Source organism: Petaurus breviceps, unplaced genomic scaffold, assembly GCF_028583685.1.
Source record: "Petaurus breviceps papuanus isolate PSGF00001 unplaced genomic scaffold, PetGlider_PUasm1.0 91133, whole genome shotgun sequence".
Lineage (NCBI taxonomy): Eukaryota > Metazoa > Chordata > Mammalia > Diprotodontia > Petauridae > Petaurus > Petaurus breviceps.
Window position 1 is genome coordinate 38,904,426 of NW_027187419.1, and position 17,386 is coordinate 38,921,811.

At 39.3% G+C, this 17,386-nt stretch overlaps 1 protein-coding gene across 13 annotated transcripts in view; it reads right to left on the reverse strand.

The window, feature by feature from the left end:
- Nucleotides 1-3,987: 3,987 nt before the first annotated feature.
- Nucleotides 3,988-17,386, reverse strand: part of CDON (cell adhesion associated, oncogene regulated) — a 191,209-nt gene continuing 177,810 nt past the window's right edge. For 12 of the 13 annotated variants that reach the window (XM_069079832.1, XM_069079831.1, XM_069079835.1 and 9 more), the window contains 2 exons: nucleotides 9,458-9,711; nucleotides 3,988-7,212 (listed from right to left, as the gene is read on the reverse strand). In XM_069079832.1, the coding sequence (XP_068935933.1) occupies nucleotides 7,049-7,212; nucleotides 9,458-9,711 (418 nt within the window). In that variant the 3' untranslated portion in view covers nucleotides 3,988-7,048. Of the gene's footprint in view, nucleotides 7,213-9,457; nucleotides 9,712-16,155; nucleotides 16,291-17,386 lie in introns of those variants that run through there. The other variant, XM_069079834.1, reaches the window with a different exon arrangement.

Below are 17,386 nucleotides of genomic sequence, written 5' to 3' on the forward strand. Positions count from 1 at the left end.
CCGCGCTCCGAGCTGCATCCAATCAGAGCTGCAGCAGTGAGCGCGTCATCCTGTTCTTCCCCAGTGATTTGCTTATTGAATAAAGGTACATTTTTTTGTTCACATTTACCTGTTTATTAAAATTGCTGTCAATGTTCATTAAAATAAGCCCTCCCCTGAAAATAAGCCCTCTGGTGTTTTTCTGTCCAAAAAAATTAATGACAGTGTCTTATTATCAGGGAAACATGGTAGCTAAGAAACTTACCTCGAATTTCACTGAAAAAATTGAGGCCATTTGCCAAGAGCTCCTTCTTGTCCACTCAGCTCACATCTCCCAGGTGCCTTCTGCCACTGTCTATCTTCACCCATCTCACATGAAGAGGTGGCTTTTTTTTTTTTAAAGCAACTGAGGTTAAGTAACTTGCTCAAGGTTACATGGCCAGTTATGTCTGGGTGTGGTGCTAAGTATCAGAGGCCAGATTCGATCCCAGGTCATCCCGACTCGGGCCAGTGCTCTTACTTGCTGTGCTACCTGGCCGCCCCAAGGTGGCCTTTCTTTACATATAAAAGTGATCCTATTTCATTGGATTTTTTCCCCAGCCCCTTTAATGACCCCCATTCTCTCACTAACCTTCAATCTCTCCTTGTCTATTGGCCACTTCACTACTTACAAACCTCAAAATACCCCTCGCCTCCTCCATCCGTTCTTGCTATCTGTCATGCAATGTCTCTCTTCCCTTCTTTGGCCAAATTCCTTGAGAAGGCTTTCTACAATAGATGCCTCCACTTCCTTTCCCCTTCCTCTTTTCTCAGCTCTCTCCAGTCTGGCTCCCAACCTCATCAATCAACTAGAACTGCTCTCTCCAAAATTATTAACATCCTAATTGCCAAATGGCCTCTTCTCAATCCTCATCCTTCTTGGGCTTTCTGAAGCCTTTGACACTGTCAAGTCATCCTCTTGCGGATACTTCCTTTCCAGGTTTTCATGACACTACTGGTTCTCCTCATACCTGCTTCTTCTCTGTGTCCTTTGCTGCAGGAAGTTCATCCAGGTCGCTCTCACTAGCCAGAGGCATCCCCCGATCCTTTATCCTGGGCTCTCTCCTCTTCTTCCTCAATACCATTTCTTTTGGTGATCTTATCAGTTCCCATGAATTCAATCTTTTAAAAAAAATTTTTTTTTTTATTTTTGCAGGGGAAAGGCAGGGTAATCGGGGTTAACTTGCCCAAGGTCATGCAGCTAGTGTGATCAAGTGTCTGTGGCCAGATTTGAACTCAGGTCCTCCTGACTCCAGGGCCGGTGCTCTATTCACTGCACCACCTACTGCCCCTCATGAATTCAATTTTCATCTCTATGCTGATGATTCTCAAGTCTACTTAAGACCTCCAGTCTTCCATCTCTGACTATCTACATTGTGAACTGATATCCTGTTTTCTAAACTCAACATGTCCAAAACGGAATTTATTATCTTCCTCCCAGTTTCCTAAGCCCTTCCTTCTTCTTAACTTCTCCATTAGTGTTGAGAATACTACCATCTTCCCATCCTAGACTCCTCACTCTCACCCTCATATCCAATTTGTTGTCAAGGTCTGTTGATTTTACCTTCACAACATCTCTCATGTTATGCCTCCTTCTGTATTCTGACTGCCATTACTCTGGCAATAGCTTGCTAGGGGGTCTCTGTCACAATTCCTTCCCCACTCCAGTTCATTCTCTATTCAGCTGATCTTCCTAACATGCAGGTTGACCCTGTCATCCTCCTACTCAATAAATTCCATTGCTTTCACCTCTAGGATCAAAAACACAATACTCTGGCAATCAAAGACCTTCATGACCTACTTTTCCAGTCTTGTCAGACCTTACTCCCTATGTTGCTTCCACCTCCTGCCATTGCTATCCAGTGACACTGCTATCCCTGCTGCTCCTTGAATAAAATATGTCCCAATTCCAGATATTTTCCCTGGATATCCTAACTGGAATTCTCTCCCTCTTATCTACCTCCTGATTTGCAGGTTTCCTTTTAAGTGCCAGCTAAAATCCTACTTTCTACAAGACTTTCTTGATCCCCTTCATTCTAGTGCCTCTGCTGATTTCCCCAATTTATTTTGTATATATCTCTTATGTATACTTAGTGGTTTGCATGTCTTCTTCCCCATTAGACTGAGAACTCTTGAGAGAACAAGGACCATCTTTTGTTTTGTTTTGAAAATCCCAGCACTTAGTACAGTGCCTATCATATAGTAGGTGCTTAATAAATGTTCATTGATTGACTGAATGACTAAGGATCTCCAGGAAACTAAACTTAGTGTCCAGTCCACTTATTCTGGTTGGAAGACTGAAACCTCTGTTCCCTTGGAACTGCTGCAACAGAAGCTATACTCTAACAGGGGCCTGGGAAAAATCCTCCTAACTCTAAAGAAATTCAAATTCTTGTTCTAAGCCCTTGGCTCTTACTGGGAATTTGAAGTTTGAAATGGCAACAGGTACAGGGAGTCATCTCCAACCACCTATGCAGCACTGCCATCCTTTCCCCTTATTTCTAGAGCTATCACAGTTCATTTTGGTTAAAAGGGCTGAGAAGCACATGATTATTCCATCCCTATTCCTGTGCCAGAAACCAGGTATAGAGGCGTTGCTGATATAGTCTGGGCTTCCAGGCTTGGGGGAATCGGCTGACAGGCACACTGCCTGCTCCAAAGTTACGCCTCTGCCAGCATAACTAACTGGCTCCAAGAGCATGTCTCTGAAATCTGGGTGAGACACAAATGCAGGCTTGTTTAACTGGCCTGAGAAGACAGGCCTTGGAGCAGCTCAGCAGGAGACCTGGATGAGAAGAGACAGCAGAATGGCCAACAGGACATTTTGCCAAAAACAAGGCGTCTGGAGATGGAAAGGCAGCTCATGAAAAACTGGCAGAAAACTTGAGATGTTAAGGCTCATGATAGATTTTGGCCATATTAGAGAAAATGTTTCCAACCCCCACAACCCCTTGCCCACCCCACCCCTTAAATCAATCAGCTTTGGGACAAAATTTGGGACAGGGGGCCAGAGAGGCAGCATGGTGTAGTAGAAAGAACTGAGTTCAAAATCTGACTCTACCACTTGATTTGGGAGCAAGATTTTACCCTATTACCTCATCTGTAAAATGAGAGGGCTGGGCTAAATGATCTCCAAATTTTCTTCCAGTCTTAAATCTGTGACCCCAGGGTTGACCATACAAATTAACACGAAGTATTGCGGGGGGGGAAAGCTACTAGTAGAAAGTGCTCCCCAATACTCTCCCCCACCCCCAAAACAAAGAAAATCCTGTATTTTCTGGGTTAAGGGGCCTACCCCCTCAAAAAAAGAAAGATGGACCCTTTTAGCTTTCTTTTTTGTTTTACCACAATGGTTTGTTTTCTAAGAGTCTGTATAGAGGCTAGCTTCAGGAAAAATTATGAAAGGTGACATTTGTGTTTGACATGACTCAGACCTCTCTACTTTTACTCACTCACTACCTTTAACCCTCACATTACAGTGGCTATGTTGTTCTCATCTGCCCCCCAGACACATAGGTAAATACATTTCCCACTTAACTGTCTTGTAGTTTGTTCTTGACTTTTCAACCTCTTTGCTCAGGGATTAAATTTCTATTATTTCATGGGTTTTTCTGGACAAAGCCTACTTTAACCCAAAAAGTAATTCTTTTTTTTTTTATTTTGGCTTTTTGGAGGGGGGAAGGTAGGGCAATCAGGGTTAAGTGACTCACCCAAGGTCATACAGCTAGTTTTTGTGTTAAGTGTCTGAGGCCGGATTTGAACTCAGATCCTCCTGACTCCAGGGGCGATGCTCTATTCACTATGCCATCTAGCCACCCCCAAAAGAAGTAATTCTAATAATGGGAATTCCAAGAAACAATTGGAAACCCATAAAGAAGCTAGTCTGGGGATAGGAGAGGCCATTCAGTACATCTCAAACACAACACAGAGGTAGCACCAGCTGCAGCTGGCTTAACTCTGTGGTTCAGGGAGTGTATCAAAGCAGCAATCTCTTTAATGTAAATCATACCAACAACAATAAAAACACCATAATCCACCTGCCAAAACTACATCTTTTAAAATATGTACAATTTCAAAAACAATATTACAACTTTTTGTTTGTTTTTTAAGAAAATATAACATACTTTTCTATATGATACAAAACATGCACCTCAAAGTCATTGCTTTCAAAGCCAGCAACACAGGTGAAACTCAAATATAAAATTTCTCTTCTAGGCAGTACTGTAGCTTGAGTGGATTTGTGACAAGGGATCAACCAGGATTCCATGCATAGGTCCTTACAGTCTTAATATTATCAAGAGCGTAACTCATGTTGGAAGGCTTTCCAAAAAGACTGTGATCAAAGTCGATATTTGCTCTTTAACCTGCCTCCTACACAGTACCTACTACCAGACTCAGTATACAAGTTATACTCAGACAGTCTGCATTATATTCACCAGGAAATGATACAAGTGATACTCTGAATGTTTGAGTGGAAGGAATAATGGAGGGGAATACAGAGTTAAATATTCAAATATAAAGTCACGACAAACAAGAAAAGGACTCTGGGAATAGATGGAACAATATTTTCAAGCTCTAACAGTACATGTAAAAAAAGTATACAAGGGAGAATCTAATTTTTCATAATGTGCAAGGAATGAGCTGCAAATAACTAAGCAAGAGGGCATACAGCTCTAACAATAGAGGATACGGGGCAGGGCTTTTCTTGATAAAAACAAGGCCTCAGATGGGAACAAAGAAAACATAGATGGCAGCAAACAGTCCTACCAGACCTTTTACAGATTTTGGCCAATGGTGCCAAAGAAAATGACCCCTGTACTGTATCATCTTATTTCCTGGTGAAATGGTTCTACAGTAGAAGTGAGTATAATAGATTGCTCCCAGTAATTTTGGGAGCTGTGCAGGATTTGCAAGCTCACAATGGCCCACTGGTTGGTTAGAACTCACAACTCCTAAACATAAAGGCAATTATATATATATATACACACACATATATATAATATATATATTTTTATAAATAAAATACAATAAAAAGGACAACACTTAAAACAGTGTTACTGATAACATAAATAAAGCAGTCCACGATGAGATTGTGCTAACAAGGCAGGGTCAAGCACTCTCTTCCTTGTGGGCAAATCCCATCTCCAAACTTAACTCTTTTAAAGCAGTTTATGACCCAAGGCTCATGCTAACCCACTTCTAGTTTTCTGAATCCAACTGACCCCGCGGCTGCCATCAAGCATTCACTCCACAACTCTCTTACAATTCTCTAATATTCTACTCCGACAAGATCATGCCAGCTTAATTTGAAAACACAGGGCTTGTTTTCCTACTCCAGGTTATCCCCAGCGAGGCACAATGAGTCAGGGGAGTGCCCACCCCCCGCCAAAGCTAAATAATCTGAGGACCATGAAGAACAAATCCAGTATACTGCAAACATGGGCATCTAGAACGTAGAGCCTGTTTGTTCAGCAATATCCCCAGTACCCCACTATGAAACGGTAGTAACTATTTTCTAATGGAATAAACTCTTGCATAGTGAACAAGGTCAAACAAAACATTTTCACTGGAGTTTCTACATTTACAGAAATATCTATACATCTGTATAGACAGACATTTAATACATTACTGTGTTTATATATATGTTGTCATTTCAGGGGAACTAGAGTCTTTCCCCTCCTTTATGGCATAAAACTTGGCACAACAATTCAATTTAGCAGATATTTACTGAGGGTCTCTGCTGAATGGAGAACACCTGCTTGTCCCACCCCATTCCCCAAGGGATATGCAACTTAAACTAGGAACAATATTTCACAAGAGTTTGACTCAAGCTTGCTATTAAACATGTTTATCACTGATTTTTTTCTTTTTAAACAAGGGAGGGGGAGAAATCTCTCAAAGGCAGTTGTAAATGTCCTCATTACCCAGAGGCAACAGTAACTGAGATTTACAGACCTTGGCTAAAGTTCTAGATGCTTGTTTATTACTATGATGATATCTTTAAAGAATATGCAGGAAGCAGTAAACCACCTGCACCTATCCCAACCTCACCAATAAGGTTGGTCTCTGATGCCTGACTGTTTTCCTTAAACACCTATATCTGCTAGGCAATTGGCCATGCTAGGAGTTGGAAAATGCCCTCTTTCAGATAATGTTGTACACCTTGGCTACAATCCATGTAACAAGCTAAAGGATCTTCCTTATGGAAGGGTTAAATTCATCCCCCCTCTTCTTTAAATGTATGGTATTTTCCCAAATCCACTTTGTTAAGTTTGGTTTTCTTCCTACCCTTTCAAAATGGTGACCAATTGGGGGGGGGGGGGGGATCTTGAATCTTACTATTAAATTATATCAAGAGGGTTATTGTCCCTCCTGGCCTGTTTTTGGATGCTAATACTGTTACTGTATATATTAGGCCTACCTAAAAAGTGCATCCAGAGTTGAACACAACTAGAGAGAGAGGGCAAGTTAATTCATTATTCCAATATCTGGCTGATCAGCACTCTCACAGCTCATGTAAGCCAGATCTGCCAGGACAAGGGGTCCCCTTATAAAACAAACTGTGACTGACTTTAGAACGTCCCCAGATCTTGCTGCAAAAATACCACATCAACCAGACAACTCTCCATCTGACAACAATGTGACTAGCAGCAAACTTCCAAATGCCTGTGCAATTGCCCTTAGGCTATAACTGCCGCCAGTCAAGATTCTCTGCAGATAGACTCCTCCCATAATTAAGGTTATTGGAAAATATGGGATGATTCCATTGGCTTTTAGGTTCTTTTAAAACTTTATAGAACAGCACTGCTTTGCGTTGTGAAGGAGAAGGGGATGAGGAAGGGAATTTTTCAAGGCATAAATAATATAAAAAGGCAAACATTTTAAGATACATTCAAATGACATTACTACTCCAAGAAAATAAATAATAACTTTGTCTCTGTTTCTAATTAATGTCTTTCCTGTAGTCCCTTCCCGTGCCCATGTTGTGCAGTTACTGGCTTGAAGTGGGGACAAAGTCACTTGCACACGTTCAGGTTTCCTGGGATTGTCGAAGGTCCCTTGCAGTGTTGTCTACTGTAATATCAGTAGAAGACCAGGCTGTCTTTTCACTACAATCCCTTGAAAGAGATGGCAAAATAAGGGAGCTCCAACTCAAAACATGATTCTCTGTTTCAGAATGTAGACAGCTGTCTCCTGAAAGGCAAAGGAGCTATAGAAGTATGAAATGACAAAGGCAAATTCTTCAAAGCACCCTCAACAACTCAATTTAAGAGTAATAAATGAAGGGATATGTGACATAGACTATTAGCTTCAAGCATGGCCATTTAAAACGTTTAATCCCAATCCCTCTCATCTTCTATAGCTAATCAATTCTAGTATCAAACCTTCTCTCTCTCTCTCATCTTCAGTATTTGCATATCTACTAGTTCCTTCTCTTTTGCCTACAAACACCACCAGGACTTCCCCAACTTTAAAAAACCCCTACTAGATTGTACCACCTCTATAATTCTCCTCCTCTTCTCAAACTCCTTGAAAAGCTGTCTACACTAATTGCCCCCACTTATTTTGCATTCTTCTAAGCTCTCTCCAATCTAGCTTCCTACCTCATCATTCAACTGAAAGTGCTGTCTTCCAAGTTGCTGATGATCTCTTAATTGCTAAATTTAATGGTCTTCTCTCTATCCTCACTGCAGCATTTGCCATGGTGGATCAGTTTCTCCTGGACACTCTCTGGATTTTCATGATCCTCATTTCATGATGCCTGTCTGAAAGCTCCTTCTCAGTCTTTTTTGCTAAATCTTTATCTGTATCATGTCCATTACCTGTGGGTGATGATCTAAGGGTGTCTCTTTCTCTCTCTCTCTCTCTGTCTCTCTCTCTCTCTCTCTCTCTGTCTCTCTCTCTCTCTGTCTCTCTCTCTCTCTCTCTCTCTGTCTCTCTCTCTCTCTCTCTCTCTCATTCCATCAGTTTCCATGGGTCTAATGACCATCTCTATTCTGATGATTACCAGATATTTGGCCCCAGTCTCTCCTCCAAGCTCTAGGCCCTCATCATCACTACTTACTGGACAATTTGAACTGCACCGTTCCATGGGCATCACAAACTCAATGCGTCCAAAACCGAACTCATTATTTTCCCCAAACCTTCCCAACTTATCCTATTTTGAGCTCTCTTATTACTGTTTAGGTTCCCAGCATCCTCCCAGCCACCCAGGTTTGTAGCCTCAGTGCCATCCTTGACTCCTCTCTCACAATTATCCCACATACACACATATATAATCACTGCCAAATCCTGTTGTTTTTTGATTTCATAAAATCTCTTGTATTAGGTCCCTTTCTTACTATTTACACAGCCACCTCCTAAACTGAGCCCCTAATGACCCCTTGGAATGGCCTTAAAATTAGTCTCACAGTCTCAACTCTCTTCCTTCTCTAATCCATCCTCCACACAGTTGACAGTGATTTCCTAAAGTGCAAATCTGACCATATCACCATGCCCACATTCTAGGGGTTCCCTATTACCTTTAGCATCAAATATAAACTCATCTATTTAGCATTTAAAGCTCTTTGTCACCTGGGCCCTTACTATTTTCTCAGTTTTCTTACACATTACTCCCTTGCACACACATGGAAGTCCTGCCATGTCAGCATTGCTGACCTTGCACATGACACACCATCTTCTATCTCTGTGCTCTCACAATGGCTTTCTCCAGGGCCTGGAATTCACTCCCTCTCAAATTCCAGCTCCCTGAATCCCTAGATTCCTTCAAACATGACCTTCCCCTCTAAGGTTCCTTTCCATCTACCCTACTAATATCCTGTATACACTATTTATTTATAATCATGTTTCCCTCATTAAAATGCAAGTTACTTAAAGGCAAAGACTGATTCTTTTGTTTGCTTTGTTTTGCTTTTGCTCTGTATCCAGTGCTTGGCACCTAAAAGACTTAAAGAAATAGATGTTTGTTGAGTGATTGAATTGGGTGGGGATTAAAATGATATACCAACTTTCTGAGAGCATACTCTCAAAAAACCTCAAAATTAACTACCTTTAAGAAAGGTTACAGGAGCAGAAGCAATTCACACCATTACCACCATTTGCCTTCTCCCATGCAATCTTTGGTTCACATGGCAAATGAAGGCTATTTAAGTTTATTACTTGTGATCTTAGAAGATCATACCCTAACTAAAAAGCCATGAATAATAATGGAGTTCTCAGCAATCAGATTTTGTCATTATCTTTCTTTGACAAGAGTACTTGATAGCCCTAGTCCTTTGGAGATATTTAAAAATAAGAAAAAATTCTATCCCTGAAAATATGTACCCTTCCAATAAAAATTAGTTTCTGGTATATTGTTACCTATGTCTAAGAATGATTATAGAAGGCCCCATCTAGAAATCCTAAGTTTGCTTCCCCAGCTACACTTAATTCTGCTTACCTTCTGTGCAGTCTGAATTAATCTGCTTTGTGTTTTCCTGACAGCAAAGATGTGGGGTGGATGCTGGTGCCACTTTGTCCTTGATGCTCTCCTCAGATAATTCACCACATTCTGGGACTGTGGAGGCTAGGCACATGGGTACCATCATGTGACTTAGAGGCTTCATCTCTAAGCTATCTGGCTGATAAGGTGCTACCATTGGGATCACAGGAAGGGAACTGTTGCTGAAAGTGCCATTGGTTTTGGTGAAACACCTAAAATGTTTAATTGAGAGAAAAGAATTAGTTATGTCCAACATGACCTACAGTAAAGATATTTTCTATGTGTAACAGTATACAAAAGAGAAAGGGCACAGTGAAACTGGCAAGGCTGAATTCAGTAAGATTGATAACTTTGGAGCCAGAGGCTCTGGGTTTGTGGTGGCTTTATTACTGTGTGAAATTTTTACTACCTGTGCGAAATTTGACATATTACTTTACCTCTCTAAGACTCAGTTTCCTCATCTGTAAAATGAGGAGGTGTTGACTAGATAACCTCTGAAGTCCCTTTGAGCTTTAAATCTATGACACTATGAAATTAAGACAGGTTGGCACTTTATAATTACAGTACTAGACTATTAGTTACAAATGCAAAAACATCTGTGATTTAAGACACCAAGCAGTCAAAAATCCTAGCTGAAGTCGATTACAAAAGAAGTATGAAGTCACCAATCAAATGACTCAATAAAACTCTTAACAGCTTAAACATCTGGAATCTTTTAATAGCTTTTCACAAATGCACTCTTTGCCTCTGTTCAATAGACCCACTGGTATCAAACAAGTATGAGAGATGGAAGATGTATGCTGAAGATGTGTTGATAAAACACTTCTTTCAAATGGTTGTCATCCTTCATTCTCAAAGAGAACCAAAGTGACATCACTATGTTAGAGTCAAGTTACAGTGTGTCCGACTGTGGCTGCTCAGACCAATACAAGCATGGAATGCTCTATGTGAATATTTGGGGTGTACTCTCCAAATTTGTGCATCTCATGTTTCTTTTGAGCTACTTCAATTCTACTTTGCTCATAGAGCACAGCACCTCCTTGGTCCTGTGCCATTGTTTTCCACATCACCCAATCAATTCCAAAGTTTTTGAGAGAGACCTTGAGAGTGTCCTTGTATTGCTTCTTCTGACCACCATGTGAGCTCTTGCCTTATGTGAGTTCTCCATAAAAGAGTCTTTGGGCAAGCATACTTTTAGTCTTTGAACAACATGGCCAGCCCATCAGTTTTGCTCCTTGCAGTAGAGTTTGAATGCTTGGCAGTTTAGCTCAAGAAAGGACCTCAATGACTGGTACCTTATCCTGCCAGGTGATCTTCAGCATCCTCCAAAGAAAATTCAAATGAATGGCGCTGGTAGACTGTCCAGGGTTCTCAGGCATACAACAATGAGGTCAGCACAATGGCTCTGTAGACCTTCAGTTTGGTAGGCAGTCATTAATACCTCTTCTCTCCCATACTTGCCTTCAGAGCCTCCCAAACACTGAGCTAGCTCTGGCAATACATGCATCAACCTCATTATTAATGTTTACATCCCTGGAAAGTACACTGCCAAGGTAAGTGAACTTATACACAGCATCCAAAACTTCTCCATTTGCTGTAACTGATGGTTCCACATATGGCTGGTGTGGTGCTGGCTGGTGGAGCTCCTGTGTTTTCTTGGTGTCATTTGTTAGGCTAAATTAGCAGAAGGAACAGAGAATCAATCCATACTTTGTTACATCTCAGCTTCAGAGGCTGCATTGAGTGCACAATCATCTGTGAATAAAAAAATCATGTACTAACTCTCCCTCCACTTTAGTCTTGGCACTTTTTTTCAATTATATATGCAAGGCAGAGGCATTAGACATTGGTTAGAGTATAATGAGGCCACAGGGAGCAGGTCAGAATCCTCTGATAACAAAAAATAAAGGACCTGGAGGAAGATGCAACAAACATACACTTTTCAGGGATCAAATAATAAGGAGTTAAACCCCTTGGAAGAGACTAGTCAACTGAAATAATTTTCAGCTCATTTTTGGCAGAATTAATTACTGAGTTTTACTAGGAGACAGCAAGTTGTCACATCAGCACTGGCTTCCTTTTTTTCTGCTGCTGCCTTTCCCTAAGAAATTGTGTTTGATGCTCTTATAAATGGAGGCAGAGGTAGAGTTTGAGCAATGTGGAAAACTATTTCAGTACATCTGGTTTTGACTTGAGCATGTAAAATGAAAAACATACAAGATACGCTAGTGATACATTAGAACCAGGGCCACGAGGGAAGAAAAATGAGGAATCCTCAAATTTCTTCCCCTCCAACATATCACTGCGGCACATGAAAAATAAGAGGAAATGAGTCTGGACAAATAAGATTAGGCCTTTTCTATTAGTTCAAGTTATGAGAGCAGCAAATGGGAAATATGGAGAGATTCCTAGACCTGAAAAACAAAGGAGATAGCTGTCATTAAGCCAAGTTTTCAATTAAAAATTCCAAACTTAATTCAAGTAAAAAAACACTCACCACACACTTAATGGAATCCAGGAACTCAGGAGAGTTGTCTGAAACACAAAAAATTTTGACAGGCTCTTGTATGTGGAACACAATTTCAGTCCAAAGCAGCATGACTGCAATTTTAATTTCTGAATAATATACAATAAAAAGCCATACCAGATTTAAATGGGATATGAGGGCCTAAAGCTAACCCCAACATCCACCTACACTATCTTCATGTTGAGATGAGAAGCTGGCAAACATAAATTGTTTTCCCCAAACCAGCTGAGTTGTCTCTATTTACTGTTCTTCCCCAACTATCTACTCCTCTTCCTGACTTCACCATTTTGTCAGTGTTCCCACACAGTCTCTGTCTCTCATGTGCTGTCCCTTCTTTCTCCCTCACTTCTCCTACCTAAGCAGGAAAAACACTTGTTGCTTCTACCTCCACACATTATTTTAATGCATCCACTCTTCCCTAGTCTCATAGCTACCACCCAAGACTAACTTTCATGATCATTTCCTAGTTCTACAGCAACAGCAAATGCCTCCTAACAAGTTGTCCTAAACCTTTCCAAGCTTGCTACCCCTTCCAAACCACTCACCACAGTGCTGTATACTGCAGCTTGGAGAGGCAGTGAAGGAAACCCTGGGCCTCAAGTCAGGAAGACCTAAGATCAAACCCAGACTCAGGTACTTACCTGAGTTACTCTGGGCAAGTCACATCACCTCTATCTGCCACAAGTCTCTTCCCACTCCAGTCCATTCTCTACTCAGCTGTCAAATTAACCAAAAGTTCAGGTCTAACAACATCCTCCCCTCTGCCATCCAATAAACTCCAGTGCCTCCCTATTATCTCTTGGGTCAAATGTAAAATCTTATGCTTGGCATTCAAAGCCCTTCATATCCTGGCCCTTCCTACCTTTCAAGTCTCTTTATACCTTATCTTCCTTTTACCCTATGCCCACATACTCTGCAATCCAGTGACACTGACTTCTTTGATGTTTGTTCCCATTAAGGAATGTTAAGGAGTCCCCTGAATTTGTCTTTTTGAGTGCCATATTTTCCAGACACACTGGACCTAGAGAATCCAGAAGGTCCTGAATGTGTCAAGGACAAAGCTTCCCCTGAGCTGACATAATTTGTTGTTTACACCTCAAACTGGACTCGCTGTATTCCCTTGGGAATCAAGATGGGCGTCAGTCAATCTGCATTAGACTGGGAAACTGCTTTTGTAGCTGGGACCCTTGTAAATAAGTAGACCATTAGATCTTCATAGTTTAGCAGTTCCCAAGGGAAAAGAATGCTGCTTTTGCCATCTTAATTATTCGTGATTTCTTCTCCCCTGCCATTCCCATTTAGTGAATTCTATTTCTCCTCTTTATCACAATTTCACAAATGTGCAGGCTTCTGTTTGGACTTGTGAACTCTTTTCCCTGGCTTAGGACTCTGTATGCATATTCATTTCTCTCATAAAAATCTAGTTTCAACACAATGTCTCATGGACTTGTGATATTGTTTTTGGTTAACATTCCTTTCACAAGACCCCCATCTCCCAACTCCAGGTATTTTCACTGGCTATATCTCACATAACTGGGATTCTCTCTCACCTACCCTCCCTGGCTTTAAGTCCTACTTGAAATCCCACCTTTTATAGGAAACTTTTCCTGATTCTTCTTAATATTAGTGCCTTCCCTCTGCTGATTATCTCCAATTTATCTTGCATGTGCATATATATATTATAGGTAGTTATTTGTATGCTGTCTCCCTCATTAGACTCTGAGCTTCTTAAAACCAGGGACAAGTTCTGTTTTTTGTTTTAGCCTTATTATGTTCTATGCATATGGTTTTATATACAAAAGTTGATAAGGAGGAAAAGATTTGGAACAATTTCACAAGCACCTATTTCTATAGGTGACCCAGTATGATTCTCTGACTACATTACTCACATATAAACTGACCACAAAGATTCCAGATCAGTAAGCTGAGATTTCTGTTTTGAGGTGGCAAATAAGGCATTGAACAGTATGTGTTTAGGGGATCTGGGATCCAGCCCTGGTTCTAATACTAACTAGCGTGCAATCCTAGACAAGCTACTTAACCTTTCTTGACTCTTTCCTCAATTATATATTCTAAAAGCAATAAAAGAAAAAGAATGTATAAGCTTGACTCTCTCTGGTAAAAGTAAACTACACCAGATATCACTAACCACAGGTACCACCAGTAAAATATTCAAAGGAAATGAGTTAATAGGAAAAAAATAGACAAGTTATAATTTATATCAGTTCAAAATGAAAGCATGGGTGGAACCTTTGCTAAGCCCTAGTGAAAGAAGGGCCTTCAGCTACCCAGAGTAGGGTCTTGTAGGATTGTACATTTGGAGGATGGAATTTAACATACATTTCCAACAAGGAATTCAAATCAAGAAATGAAGGTAATCATAGATGTTCTGAAATGGAATGGACTCAAGAATGGTAAAATTTGATAGGATTCACATCTTGGGTCTTCACTGAACTAGATGATCTCTCCCTTCCTAAAAGTCTATAATGTAGAAACTATAAAATTAGGTCTATGGCACAACACCACTTGAATTCTGTCCTGGTATACCCAAGGTAAAAATTATTAGTGGAGACAAAAAGATGGCATAGGACTAACTTTATTTTCTTTTTCAATATGATTATTAGACTGATAAATCAGGGAATGATGTGTACAAGGTGCAGAGATGTGGGCTAGATGACAACACCGTTTGATGGTTTCAGAATTCACTGAATATCTGGATTCAAAGAGTAATCATTAATGGCTGGATGTCAAACCAGAAAGGGTCTACAGTTGAGTGTCTCAGGGATACATATTTATGTACTTATATGCTTCACCCTATGCTACTTAAGATTTTATCTGTAACTTGGTGCTTAATGAGGGTAGCCTGGTCAACTAATTTCAGCTAAGTATACATCAATTGTAGAGAACTTATATTTGCAATTAGATGTATGAATTGTCTGACTAAAGAATAGTATGGTATGACAGTACAACTCAAAACAGTCACTAAACTGTACATAAGGATCAATGTGAGCCACATATTGACTTAGAAAACCACATATTAACATTATCTATGTTTTACTGTATTTTTAATTATTTTGTTAATTATTTCTCAATTATGTTTTAATCTGACTCTGGCCATAATCAGGAGTATTGTGCTGAGTGTTTCATACCTTTACTGTTTCATACACAAAAAAAGTTTCTGAACCATTGGCATATAGATGGAGGACAGGTGTTAGGATTTATAGTCAACATGCTGATTACAAAGTCAGGATTTCAAAAGCACCAGTAGGCCAGAATGGTGGGTCAAATCTATTAAGATTAAATTTAATACAGACAAATGAAAAGTCTGACATGGGTTAAATTATCAGCTTTGCAAGTATAAAAAAGAGAGCTGTGGCTAGGGAGCAGTCCATCTGAAAAAAAAAATAGCTAGTAGCTTTAGCATTCAGTTCTGGGTACCAGATTTTAGGGAGGTTATTTATAAGTTTACAGTGTCTTAGGGGACATCAGATGTCCTGGGGAAGGCACTCAGAATACTAAATAATTTGAGATCGTGCCTTATGAAAATAAATTGAAGGAAATGGAGATATAAGCTGGGAGAAGAGAGAATGAAGTAGAGGTGGAGGTGTGACATCCAGTATTTTAAGAGCTATGATCAATCAATCAGTCAACATTTATTAAGTACCTATCGGGTACCTACATAGCAGGATGCAAAAAGAGGCAAAAGACAGTACTTCTATCATAGACAGGAAGAACTAGATTCATTCTACTTGGCTGCAGAGGGCAGAACTCAGAGAAGTGGGTGGGAGCTGAAAAAAAAAAAAACAGCCTTAGGCTTCATATATGAAAAACCTTCTGAGCAACTAGTGTTTTGTAAAGTACTAAGATACAGAATGAACCACTGTGCTTCTCCAACACTCTATTTTTTGTTTCTTTTTAATGGAGGAAACATGAAGACATAGGAAGGTACTAAGAAGATATGAACTTAACAGCAACAAAAATATCTATCATAAATGAAAGTTTTAATTAAGTAATAAGTATACTTGCCACAATTTCAAAGATGTCTGGTAAATCAGTTTAGCCATCTGAAAAAGTGAATATTTAGATTAAATGTATATCTTTTAAAAGAGCTACCATTAATGAAAGCTCAAATTTTTGACATTTCAGCAGAATAACAAGGACTCACCTGACAATGGGATGCTTTTAATCTTCTTGATTGATTCTTGCATTAAAAACAAAGGACTGGATTGGAGATTTAAAAATGAAGTCCAAGGATAGCCTAAGGCTTGTTTATAAAATATTCTTGTCAGATAATAAAGGCAAAGTTTAACTGTCTAGAACTAAAAAGGGCTATACAAAACTTGAAAGCTCTTGGAAAACTACAATGAATGAAAAGTATTCTATAAAATAATTGTTTACATGTAATAAAATAATAAAAACATAATATACAGAAATTTTAAACAAAATTGTTTATATGTGTAGCAACAGCATGGTAAAGTCCAACTCAAATTATGGTACAGTCTCTTAAGAGCCATCTCATGGTATTACTGTTTTCACCCCCTTGGGATTAAGCATATTTCTTTTCTGAATAATAGAAGGTCTTCAAGTATTTTCTCTGCATAACTTGATTCAGATATTTCAAATGACTTCAACTCAATTTTCAACATGTTAAACAAAAATAGATTTCAAATCATTTAATTTCTTGAGCTGTAAATATACAAGCAATCAAATAAACATTAATTTACATAAATAATATGAAACAAGAAAAGTCCCTTTTAAATTCAATTTCAGTTGTGTTACTGTATCAGGACAAAATAATATTTGTAAGTCACACACTAGATTTAGACAGAAGAATTTAATTTACTAAAGGAAAAAAAATTTAGGTTTTGAATATATATGGTTAAATTTTTAAAAAATTAAGTACATGAGAAAATAATTCCTTTGCTAATATGGGTTTCAATTGATTAAGTCTAAAAGAGTTCTTATTTTCTGTGAACAACCACATAATCACCAAAATATTACACCTATGATAACCTGAAAGAACCAAAATAATAGGTAGTATAAAAATGAATTATGCACACAATCTGCATAATACATTACATCTGAGTTCAAAAAGTTATTTCCACAGCATACATTTTACAAATAGCCTACAAAATACAAATAGTTTGTGAAGACCCTCTACCTAGCCTAAGCAATTGCTGTGTTACTGGTTTTATAGGTGGGGGTTTTCTTCAAAGTGGCTCTGGTTCAAAAGAATGACTCACCTCAATCCTAAAATTTACAAAACTGGATAAACTGAACCCTGTGCTTCTTGCCACAGACACAAAATCTGAGTTCTTTTGGACAAGAGAATTCAGGTGGTTAGTCACTGGGCTCAAAAT